This window comes from Argiope bruennichi, chromosome 1, assembly GCF_947563725.1.
Source record: "Argiope bruennichi chromosome 1, qqArgBrue1.1, whole genome shotgun sequence".
NCBI lineage: Eukaryota > Metazoa > Arthropoda > Arachnida > Araneae > Araneidae > Argiope > Argiope bruennichi.
Window position 1 is genome coordinate 3,535,719 of NC_079151.1, and position 12,658 is coordinate 3,548,376.

At 29.3% G+C, this 12,658-nt stretch overlaps 1 protein-coding gene across 1 annotated transcript; it reads left to right on the top strand.

Annotated features, from left to right (window-relative positions):
• Window positions 1-6,189: 6,189 nt before the first annotated feature.
• LOC129980680 (sterol O-acyltransferase 1-like) lies at window positions 6,190-12,121 on the top strand. Its single transcript, XM_056091063.1, has 3 exons — window positions 6,190-6,313; window positions 9,429-9,571; window positions 11,824-12,121. Exons 1-3 carry the CDS (start codon window positions 6,208-6,210, stop codon window positions 11,887-11,889), a joined length of 315 nt encoding a protein of 104 aa, XP_055947038.1. The 5' UTR covers window positions 6,190-6,207; the 3' UTR covers window positions 11,890-12,121.
• The last annotated feature ends 537 nt before the right edge of the window (window positions 12,122-12,658 follow it).

Consider the following 12,658-nt stretch of genomic DNA (forward strand, 5'->3'; position numbering starts at 1 on the left):
AAGCCTTCCATTAATAAACAATAAATAAATCTAGAATCGAACAATGGTATTGTGATAATACTTTAAGCATCTTTACTTTATGCAATTACTTCGTTAATTAAAATTGGTATTACTGAAAAATCAACTTTTCGAAATTAAGAGTATTGTAAAAGTGGTTTTTTGGCTATAGCATGCGCCAAAGCTGCCTAGGAAAAAAAAACAAATTTATTAATCAATTTTTATTTAAAAATAGAATTAAAAGTTTGATAAACCTCTTTCTGAGTACTACCGAAAAACATACTAGATCTGATTTTTGAGGGTCAAATAATTTGCCTTATCATGAGTTTTGAATAATTTTTAAATTTGCATGCTGCACCAAATAATATACAGAGAATATGCAACCAACAATCACTATCAGGTTAAAAGTAATTAAATCTTTAGTACTGCGTATGAATCGTAACAAGCAATTATGCCTAATGTTAGAAAAGCTTTCCAGTTTTTTTTAATTTTATCATTTTTTAATGTTTTATATACGTTAAGAAGTTAAAATAATCATGCCTAAAAGTAATTATTAAAGAAATTTCGCAATTTTGGTAGCTTTTAATGATCTCTACTTTTTTCTTTACTTTTTATAAGTACTGTTATTTGTACTGTTTTTTTTTTCATATTAAAAAATTAAAAAGCTACGTTTAAGATTTTTTTTCAGATGATGATGAGGAATCAAACTCACCTCCTTGTCCAGAAGTAGGAAAACTGATATATTTTTTATTTGCACCGACATTAATTTACAGGGATAGCTATCCAAGGTAAAAGAAGGAAAAATTCTTGCATTCGTTCTTTCATTTATGATATTTTACGAATTTGCAGCTACGAATTTTGCAAGTCAGTTATGCATATGTTTATATATATATATCATCAATAAAATTAGACAAATTCTTGAAAAATGCTTTAATATATTTCTGTCGCTTTAAAATATCATCTCTATAATAGAAAAAAAAATTACATTCGTTAATTTACGTGCAATGTACTGCGACTTACAAGATAATAACCACACACCTGTTTTCCAAATTTCATCATGGAATAAAAAAACTGATTTTTATTTTTTGCAAGCATGAGTGATTGTGGGGGATTCTTTTTTTTTTTCCCTTTTTCCTATTTAGTATGAACATGAGACCTACATGCTATGTCTATGTAATAAAAATCATACCATATCCGCTACTAATTGCGAAAAATTCAATTATTTCCTCCAGTTTTAATATTTGGAAAACAGAAATAAAGGACGATATTACTTGCTATGCAATGGTATGTTGTTTACAAACAATATATATGAATTTGTGAGAATTTTTCTGTTGCATAGATGAGATTTTAAAATAGCATGAACACATTCATTAATTTTCCTTTATTCAATATAAGAAATAAAAATACACGAAATCGTAGTAGAAATAGTATTAAAAAATCATTTCCTTAATTTGATAAATGTTTTAAAATTCTAAATATTTTAATTATTCATAAATTCATTCGATACTGAAATAAAATTCATCTGCATATCAAATGAGATGTTAAAACTTTAACTATTGAGTCAAGTTCATCAGTGGTGAATAGTTCTTTTAGGAAGCATCGATGTAAATTGATTTCTTTTTTTTTAAAAAAAACAAACTTAGATTTAAAATAAATTTAAGTAAAAAAATTATTTCAGAAGCGATCTTGTGTGAATGTACTAAAAAAGGAATTTTCTTATTTTAATTATTTTATAATTCATTAACACAAACATCAGTGAATTTTGAGACAAATTTTTTTCTCAAATTCACTATGAGATAGTGATACTATTGCAGAAAAAAAAATGCAGTATGATAATTATATTCTGAAATATTTAAATATTGCATAATTTACTAATTTACAAGTATACTTAATTTGAAAACTCTATAGTGCGTTAAAAATTGATTATAAAGTTCCATTTTTATTTCCTCACGTAGAAAAAGTATTGCAATCGTTAAAAAAAATTTTACTCTAGATTTAAATGAATATATGTTAAACTTAAATTCTTGAGTTTGGAAAACACATTTTTGACATTACGTCTGTCTGTGACAAATATAACTCAAAAAAGCTTTGAGCTAAAGGGTTGAAATTTAGTATATAGTGTTTGCACAAAATTTGTGCATTTTTTCGAACGGATTTTTTTTTCAAAATACGTTCGAAGAATTCTAGTTCGACTAATACAATTAAAAAATATCTGGCCATCTGTCAACTTTTCTGTAAAATCCGTTCTGAGGAAGTCTGTCTGTACGGCTGTTAGAGCACAAGCTAACACGATAACTACAAAACGAAGAGAGATGTATAAAACTCAGTACATAAATTTAGCAACTGTATTGTAATTACGTATCTAGTTTAGAGAGAAATTCAACAAGAGGTTGACTACTTATTGGTTTGTATTTTCAGAAACAAATAAACGCGATAAACTTAAAAACGCAGTGACTTAAAAATATCAAATTTAGCATGGGATTTTGTAACTACAAAAAGCAGTTTTAAGCAAAGTTTTGTTTGAATCAGTTGAGAAAAACGTATCAAAAATACTAATTCGATTTTCGGATACTTTTTACACAAGTCAGAGATGGGTCGCCAAAAAAACTCGCCAAGAATGACACGATGCATTCAGTAAAAATGGTAAATTCACGACAAAGTTGAATATATCATAATTAAAATAGGTCAATACCATGCAGGGTGCTCTCTGGGTTAACAGCTTTATTAGGGACTGTGAGTGAAAATTTTTGAAAGACTACTCCCTCTGGTTAAAAATATGGAAAAGTCACGTTAAATAAAAGTTTGTAAAAGTGTTTCACTTTTTCTTTTATTTTCAGAACATCTGGTATTCGCTGGGGTTTCGTTGCCTGGAATCTTTTGCAATCATTTCTTATTGTATTGGGTGACTATATTGTCTACATTTGTTTTTTAGCGAATAGCTTCAACAAGTCGGGCATTGAACCCATACCCATCACTCATTTTGTGGGTTTGTTGGCTATTGCAATCTTCGCAGGTAATATGATCTCGTTCTTAACGTTTTATCGCATATTACACTGTTTGCAGAATGCTTTTGCTGAAATGCTGAGGTTTGGCGACAGGTTGTTTTATGACGTAAGTATCTTTCTAGTTGCGTGCTGATTTCATATGTTTATAAATGTTCAGAATAACTGCTGATGGAGTGACCTTTTCTAAGATTTTTTGTTATGTAGATTTTAAACACGTTTTTTTTTTTCTTTTTTTTTTTTTTTTTTTGCTTTATGTGAGTGATAAATGTAATTTTCAAAATTCTTTAAAAAAAATCAATCTCACTTGTTAGATGAGTCTGGTATTTCTCATGCCTTTGTTTGAATTTCAGTATTCAGTTTTATCATGATTAGTTTTGTTAATGTAACGAGATTTTCTGCTTTCACAACCAGGAAGTCCCACGGGGGAGCACCTCGTAATTGAAAGTGAGAAGCGTTTGGCATGGTGGTTGGTTCTCGCCACCCTTGTAGGTATACAAAATGTTGGGGTGGCTAGTTCCCATCGATGATGGGACGTGCTTCTTAGGGAAGGGTTGTACCGTAGCCGGTGATGGCCCTTAGGAAACAACCCCAGTTCCCGGCAGTGTTGCTGTCACGGCAGTCCAATCATTCTTTTCCGTATGCCTTCGAACGGGTCAGAGTAATTAGTCTATGATTCACCACCAAAAAAGTAATATAGCTGAAAACAATTAGTTACTTGCTTCCTTTTTGAGTTTATTCTAATGCAGTAAATGAAACAAACAAACAAAAAAAAAGAACCATCTTACTGGAAGCTTCATAGAATTTTTGAGGATGAACAAAAAAATTCTTACTTACATTAGCTGTCCTAGTTTTAAACATCGATATTGTATAAGATTAAATACCGTTTTCTATAGATACATCCTAATATTAGCGAACAATTTAAAATTTTCATTGCTAGAAATCAAATACAGATATTGATTGTATATTTCTTTCCCATAAAATTCTGAATAACTTGATTGATTTCCTTAAATATTAAACTCCATTTTTTTGTTGTGGTGGTTAGAACTTCTAAAAAACAAGATTACTTTATTAAATTTAAGCGAATTTTTTTATTAAATTTAATTGCAAGGACTATTTTTATACATACAAATTTTATAATTTCATTTATAATTGTTATATGTAGATATCTTTTCTTTTCCAATATTTTTTTGATATATTTACAATAAATGTTTACAATTTTTAAAATTATAATAGATTGGAGTGTTCATTTAATTGACAATTACCCGCCTTCGGCGATTAGATGTTTCGTTCAGTATGTTGGTTGTATTTAACTTCAATTAAATATCTTATAATAATTATATTTATGATTTTCTCAAAAATAATTTGTTAACTTCAAATTGTGAGAGATATTAAAGCTTTCTTTAATACCCCTCCAAGGTTTTTTGTATGTTGTATAAGTGAAATTTTCTAATAAAGTCTCAAGGCTTCCTCGCTGAAAACAGAGCTGTTAGTGTAATGGACCTTCTAATGTACATCGTATTTCACAGTGATATCCTAGTCATTTCGGTTTATTTCTCATGTGAATCCCATCTCTACTATTGATATGGATGAATGTGGGCGCGCTCTAAATGACCTCGAGTTACTAAATTTTGCTCAGATTTTGAGAAGTATGAATGGGCATTTCAGAGTGATTTCTATGAAATTTTAATTTAAATTTAAATTAATTAAAATAATTTAGATTTTTGAGGTAACTTCTGAAAAAATATTTATATTTTTATATGAAAATGAATGAAATTATTTATATGAAAAATATTTTTTTTGCATCGTTTTAATAACCAGACAATTATCTTTTTCATCTTTTCAATGATTCAGAATTTAATTCCTGTAAGATTTTTAGACCTATATATATATATATATAATTAGGTTTTAAATGTATTTTGGAGAATATTTCACAATAATATTTTCATTGCTGTGAATGAAACGGAAATCGGTTTCATTGTTTCTTCCAATACGTAATCGCATGATTTTCGTTCATTGTTTCATGCTAGAGAAGAAGGATTCTAATTAATAGCTGAGTAGTTTATAGACGAATAAAAAATGAAAATCGCGTTATTTAGAAGGTGAATGAACTGGACATAATAGAGCTCTGACGTCATGGAGCTGAACTCCATTAAAAAGGTTCTCATACATGATGAACAGAACTTATGTAAGACTATTAAAACTACACTGTTTGAAATCTAGATTCTAGTATTGTGCAATTTTTCCTGGAATTGAAAGTGATATCTTCAAAGTTTGGCTCGGAACATTTCTATGAAGTTAAATCTTATGAATGCACTACACTGTTTCTTATTGAGGCAGTAAACTACAAGCGTGTATGCCTGTGAAAAAGAACTTGCTTTTTCAAATTAAATTTTGTTTTCTTTGATGCTTGTCTTTATCTATTTTACTCTGCTACTAATAACTGAAAGAACTGAAAAAATAATGTATTTCTGAAAGTCACTTGCACCCAGAAAAGATGATACCTCGTGTATTTTTATTTAAAGGATTGGTGGAACTGTACTTCCTATACAAAATTTTACCGATCTTTGAATATACTTGTACATGATTGGCTGTACTCCTACATCTGTTGTGATATGTACGCTGTAAGTAACAAATTTATTTGCATATTTAAATGAACCACATAATGCAAAAATGCTATAAGTTCTCTGTTTCGAGAACAGCGTTAGTTCATTTGGAAGACAAGTTGAATGATGCGTTTGTGTTTGTATTTTAGGGAAAATATCCATCTAAATTTAATATGCACCACACTGATGGTATTTAAATATTTATATCAAAGAAAAGAAAAGAAATCTTTAATAAGCGTTTTAAGAATTCAGTGTTAAGTTTTAAGCTGAAATTCACATATATTATTCTATTTATAAACTTAACAAAAATCTTAGATACTATAAGTTAAAAAAGAATTGAAGTGGATATTTCTATCCAAATTCATAATTAAAAAAAAGCCTATTAATAAAAAATTTAGTGAAGAAACAATAGTAAATATTAATTTCTTTCTACATAAAATATAAAGCTGTATAATTTTTAGATTGTATTAAATCTTTAATATAATCTAATTAATTGTATTAAATCGTTTTTAAAAGCATCAGAATATTTTGCTTTTTAAAGGTATTTGATTATTTCTCGCTGCTTCTCTTTTGTTTAGATTTTGAAAAGCAGAACTGTTGCTATGTTGTCAGTTTTTATGCTATCTGCAATTGTTCACGAATATATCGTAGCCATTTCTCTCAGATTTATATTCCCTCCTTTATTCACATTATTTTACATAGCTGGTAGTAAGTATCCTTTCATGAATTACTTTTTAATTATTCTAAATAAAAACATATTTAAAGCACGTTTATATCTGTGTACTGTACTGCTTAAAGCACGTTTTATTATAAGAACATCAGAATACAAGATATAATAACCGTAACCGATTATATGTCATATACATAATTTTTTAAATCATTAATGAATACCTAGAAATTTTCTTCATATTAATTTGCAATTTCTTTTTCTTATAATTTTAATTTTGCTTCAGTTTCTTTATAGTATTGTTTTCACTACTTCATGATAACACGATTTTGTTTTCACCTTCACATTTTAAAATTATTTTCAAATTTTCAACACACTAATAAAAGCGTATTTAGAAAATTTTTAATTAACCTTTTAATAAATATTTTGTAATTAGCTATTGTAAATATTACTGTAGTGATTGGATTTCGAAGCGTTAGGAAATAAACGTTCATAGATGGCGCTAGACCACTTGCGCGAGTGTAATTAAAGGAGTGAGGTCATTCGAGTGTTTGCTCTTGGAGGAGAAGGAGTTACTGAGCAGAGTAACACGAACGAATCTGCAATAAATTTGTTAAGTTTTCTATTTGCCTAATTTTTTCAAAGCACTCACGAACCAGCCACGACAATTACGAAATCTGAAAATCCTTTTTTCTTCCAGATTCAATATATAAATTGAGCCATGCATATGGAGTCAAAACTATTGTATACAAGTATAACTGAGTATAAAAGTGATTATAAATTTCACGTTTATAGAAGGAATCAAATAAAGCTAATACAAGTATTTAAAACTGCTTTGGCCTGTTTTAACAAAAATAAGAATGCTTTTTTTTGTAGAATTGAATATTTTTGAATACGCCGTATTTAAACCGTTTATAAGTGAAATTATTTTGGGATTCCTCAAAATGGATTTTAAAATATCAATATAAAAGTTGAAAGTATTTTAATTAATTTAAATTAAAAAACATTAATACTGAACATTAAACTTTATGAATAAAAATATTAAATTATCTAAATTCAGTAGAAATATTAAATTGAAAAATAACATTTATATCATATCGAATAATAACAGATATGGATTAAACTTCTTTTTTCCTTTGGAGTGGAAATTTATAATAAAGATTTCCTATATTAAATTTGGGATATTTTTACAGTGAGATCTGAGTATAAGTAGGACAATGAAAATTGACTTTGAAAAATAAAAAATAAAGTTCAAAAGTTGACTGATTCGGCCCTGAAAGTCCTTCTATTCGTCATAAAGTGCTAATTAAAAATCCTGACATGTTGTCGAGGTACTCTTTGTTCCTTTTCCGGTGTGACACCTTCCCGATAAGGTGGGAAAAATCGATTTTTAGCTGTCCTTAGACTAAAAACCGTAAAAAAGCAAAAATGAAATCGATTTTTAACTGTTTCTAAATCAAAACTGGTAAAACCTTCAAGAAAAGGAAGTTTGGGGATGATTTGCTTGAGAAATTTTCAGTATACTGTCCACCGTTTCCTCCTGCCAGCTGAAGGAGCAAAACTGCATGTTTCACAACATATCGGAGTGTTTCAGTGGTGATAATATAAATGTGTTGCATAATGCATGTTTGCAATTCACCTAAGACCGCATTCGGACGTCTGTACACAACATTTATAGGTAACTCCACAGGGTTCAAGTATGTTGATCGTAACGGCCAAGCTGTTGGAAAATGGCGACTGATAATTTTGTCATTTCCAAAGTGAAGAATCAAGATCTGCTTTGCTGTGTTGAAATGTCCTGGGGAGTGCTACCCAGCATAAAAATTGTGATGTCCACATCCACTCTGTTGCAGTGTTGAAATGAGTTGTTGCGCAAAGGAGATTCATAACGTATCCTATTGACTGTACCGGTTATAGGATTCAAAATATCAATCTGTTCAAAAATTAAGCAATCAATAATAAAGGTTGCCGTAAACTCTCACCACATGGTGCCCTTTTGAAAATGAAGAGGTAATGGTTGCCTTTGGAACATATTCTCTCTTACCAGTGTTTTGGAATTGTGAATGTTGATAGAACTTTGGAGAATTAAATGGGCTTTTTTGTCTACAAAATGATTTATGGCTATGCATTGTACATTTCCTTTGAAGCAAAAAAAAAAAAAAAAAAAAAAAGAACCGGCTTCAGTAATAGCTCCTCGTTTTGACAGATCAATAGGAAGTAACTCCTGAAAATGTGTAATTTTGAATGGGTAGTATTGCAAGAATGACAAAATCATGCACACAGATATGTCTGAAGTCTGGAACATTCCCTATATACTGCGCATTACCAGAGCAGTACTTGGCACTTTCTATAGTGGTGTAGCCACATCCTCCCCTGATGTCGAAGCAATTGCTTTCCTCTCTATGCCACATTTCACTTCAAATGAGCCCGTCTCTTCAGCTTTATCAATCATCTTCTTCAGACCGAATGCTGTTATTTTACCGGAACCGCTTCTAAAATCCCGTAACGTCCGGGATTACTTGAAGGTAATTTTCGCATAGTCACCATTCTTGTAAAAATATTCATAGTAGAGACACGACTATCTTCTGAAACGCAGAAACTGCTTGTTCCTTATTTTTATCACAAGAATAATGTGAGCTGCGCATATCATGTCTCTGAATTTGCACCTTTAAATTAACACATCTTTTAAAGCAACAGATTTCAACATACTGTGAAGAATACAGCCCCATATATCGGTAAACTTTTGAATTTTTTCATTCATAAAACGAATTTTTCAATATGAAATATTGTGTCATTCTGACCAGTAGTTCTTTATTAACAGCCTTTTGAAAGTGCAATTTTAATTATAATCAACCGATACATTGCTCTACTATTTAAGAAATATTAGCTCCAGTATGCTTTATTTAAGCTCATATTATTAAATACTCTTTTTTATAGGCATAAGAATGATTTAGCCTCTCTTTTAACCCTTATTATATGAATAATCATAATTTATTAAATTTTGGCATGTTATATCTAAATCAAAGTTACATAAATATCTAGTTTTAATTTATTCAAATTTTTCCAATTTTTGTATTCTTTTGTAACTGTCTCGATCTTAATTTTTTTTTTAAATTTGCACCAAACTATTAATAAAAATCCAACATTTTTTTTCAGTTATATTCATTTTTATGACTCGAAGAAGAACCTCAAACTTCTGGAACTTTTTCCTTTGGTTTACTTTGTTGCTAGGATATGGACTTTTACTAGTTTTCTACTCTTTGGAAATGTCTGCCAGGATCAACTGCCCGAGGATTTTAGTAGGTTTTTCCTCCTTTAATTTAGTTTTACTTCCTACACACGAAGTATAGAAAGAGAAAATATTATACACGTCAAAAAATTGCAAGTCGAGACTTCGTTGAAACTCAACGTTTCAGAACTGCCTGAATCCGAAAAACACGTTTCTGGAAGTATACTTGTCTGTCTGTGAACACGATAACTAAAAAATGGTTTGAGCTAGCCGAGCGAAATTTGTTGTATGGTTTTTACAACAAATTTGAAGATTTCTGTCAAAGTTTGAACAAGATCATTTCAAACGAAGGTCTGTCCCTTCAATTGTTCCAGTATATCTTAACACGATAAATATCAAACAAAAAAGCTGGATGGATAAAATTTGGTACCCAAATTTAAAATTTAAAGTGTAGACCTGCATTTAATTTAGAACCAAATCCGTGCAGGGCTTAACCATCTTTCACAAGCTTTTCTTTACTTTTTTCTACACTTTAACGTGATGACTAAAAGATTTTAAATATGATATGTGATTTTGAAACTATCATTGAAGTTTTATGTCAAATTTCATTTTTAATTGGACGGGAAAAAAGTATATACATTCGATTTTCTGGTACTTTGTACTAACCAAATCCTGGCGATTAATCGCCAAAAATCGCATGCTCTTTCGTAATCATTGTCTAATATCTATTCTCTATCTTTCCAATTGCATTTAAACAGAATTCAAAATCCCAAAAATCTGAAGGACTGAAATTTGATTTATGGGTTTATTATCATAATCACAAATCTATATCACATTTTTTAGATTAAATCTATCAAAGAATGAAAAGCTTGTTGGTGTATCCGTTTGCTCGTATGTGAATTCGAAAATTTATAAATGCTTTAAGCTAATTTGCGATCAAACTTGCAAATCTGTATAAATTAAAGAATCTAATTGCTCTACTGGAAGTTGACTTGCAAAAGAAGTGCTCGATTCTTTTCTTTACGAGACGGAACTAAGCACAGAACGCAATATATTAGATTGTTGAGATGATACTTCCGTTATTTGAAAGTTGGGGTATAACGCATCCACATCTCAGACCTCAATGTTAATGACATGCACTGTTGCATCCTTGTAACTTTTTTCCTTTATAAATAAATATCTAGAAAAAATGGAGTTTTTTTTATCACTTAGCATGATTATTTTCACTATCACTCAATGTCTTTCTATCACTTTCAATTTATCACTTAGCATTTTATCTTGTGATAAAATTATGTTGTTTTGGTTTGGGGTGTTTGAAGCCTCGAAATGCACGGGCAGAAAATCGGCGATTTATTGCTTTGAGGCACCAGTTTTTTGCTTTTAGGGTTGTTAGAAAATGATAAAGAAGATTGTCACATTTGGTGACTTATAGCCAACAAAAGGTATAAAATAGCACGAATGTTTGCCATGCACCCGATTCTCCGGTCTGGCCAATAAAGTTGAGGGACGTTGGAAGTTATCGTCCGGAAAAGCGCACAGAAGAAACGGGAAATGAACGCGGAACAGTGAGAGAAGTATCGAAAGCTATATAATATATGTTTTTTTTGTTGTTTTTCTTAGTTTTCAATTTTCCTGGTTAGCAAAAATTTTTGGAGCTCGAACGATTTTGAGAGTTAAAAAAAAGTCGTTTTCTAAATATCGACGTATATGCGTAATCTGATATTTACGTAATTGTTTAAAACCGGTTTAAACTGGCTTTGCAAGAAAAAAATCTGGCCTCGCGAAAAATTTTTTATTGATTTTAAGATTTATTTATTGATTTTAATATGGTCAAAAACCATCGCTTTCTTAAATGTTGGTGATTGCGAGATATGAGTCATGTGAGAACATGTTTTTCTATCGGATCGATACCACTTAATTAAAACAAATAATGTTATCATATGATTACTTGAAATTTGCGATAGCAGATTTCAATTTTTTTTTTCCCCCTTTTTTTCTTTCTACGAGTTCTTTTAAAAATGGATCACATATAATTTTTTTTAAAATATATATTATGATGAAATTCATTTCAGATTTAGAAATAATTATATTTAAAAAAAAATCATGCTCGCATTGACAGTAGGTTCGTAGTAATATACTAATTAGCATAAACTTTCTGCTTTAGATGCGTAAAAAATTTTGAGTTGTATTAAATATATTTCTGATTTCCAAAGATTCCAAACTAAAATGATGGATATAATAAGATTAATTGTGATAGATTACTTTATACAATATCATGTTCCTCAATAATGAATAATTTATTATTTTTAATTTCCTTTACAGGATTCTTGGCTAGACTATGCAGTTCCTCGGTTTCTCCATTGCAATGTGATATCTTTCCCAGTTTAGCGTAAAAGTTTAGTTAAAAAGCTTTTTAGTAAAAATATAACAATCTAACTCGACCTGTATTCTAAATAAATAGAATTCCGGACAATCCACTGAAAATTTAATTTTAGATATATGTTTAACATGTATTTGGAAATAGAGTGCCTCTAATTTTGGGAGACTTATTTAAGTAATATTGTAAATTATAAATTTTCGAATATGTCCAAACTTATTTGAATATCATTAAGAGTGTATCTCACTTTCTTTAATTATAAACAAACTTTAAATCGATGAAATTAAGTATGTCTTACTACTGTAGATGTAGAATTCTAGAAACTTTTACAGAAATGGAAGCTTTCAGGTTTACTAAATCTTTTTTAAAATATTTTAAATCAGTTATATCTGATTAATAATTATTAAAGAAAGATAATTCAACTAAAAAATACATTTTCTTTAGAACCGATTTTTTGCTATTGGATAAAAACTTATTTGTCACTTTTTTTTACAATATGATGAATTTCTAAGCAAAAAAATCTTTATTCTAAAATGTACCGCTGTTGTGATATTAATTTTCTGAAAATCTTGAAATTAAAATATATTTTCTTTGAACTCACTTTCCTCTCTTTCTAGGATATATGGATTATTTTCTTGAGAATATTTTTTCACTGTATTATGCTTAGTCTCTGTTAATACTAGGCAGATTTGTCTGATTTGTATGTGGAAATTTATTTATGTGTTCAGTTGAGTTTTTGAGAATAAACTTTTATTTTTAAAAATTGTGGTTTGTGTTAAA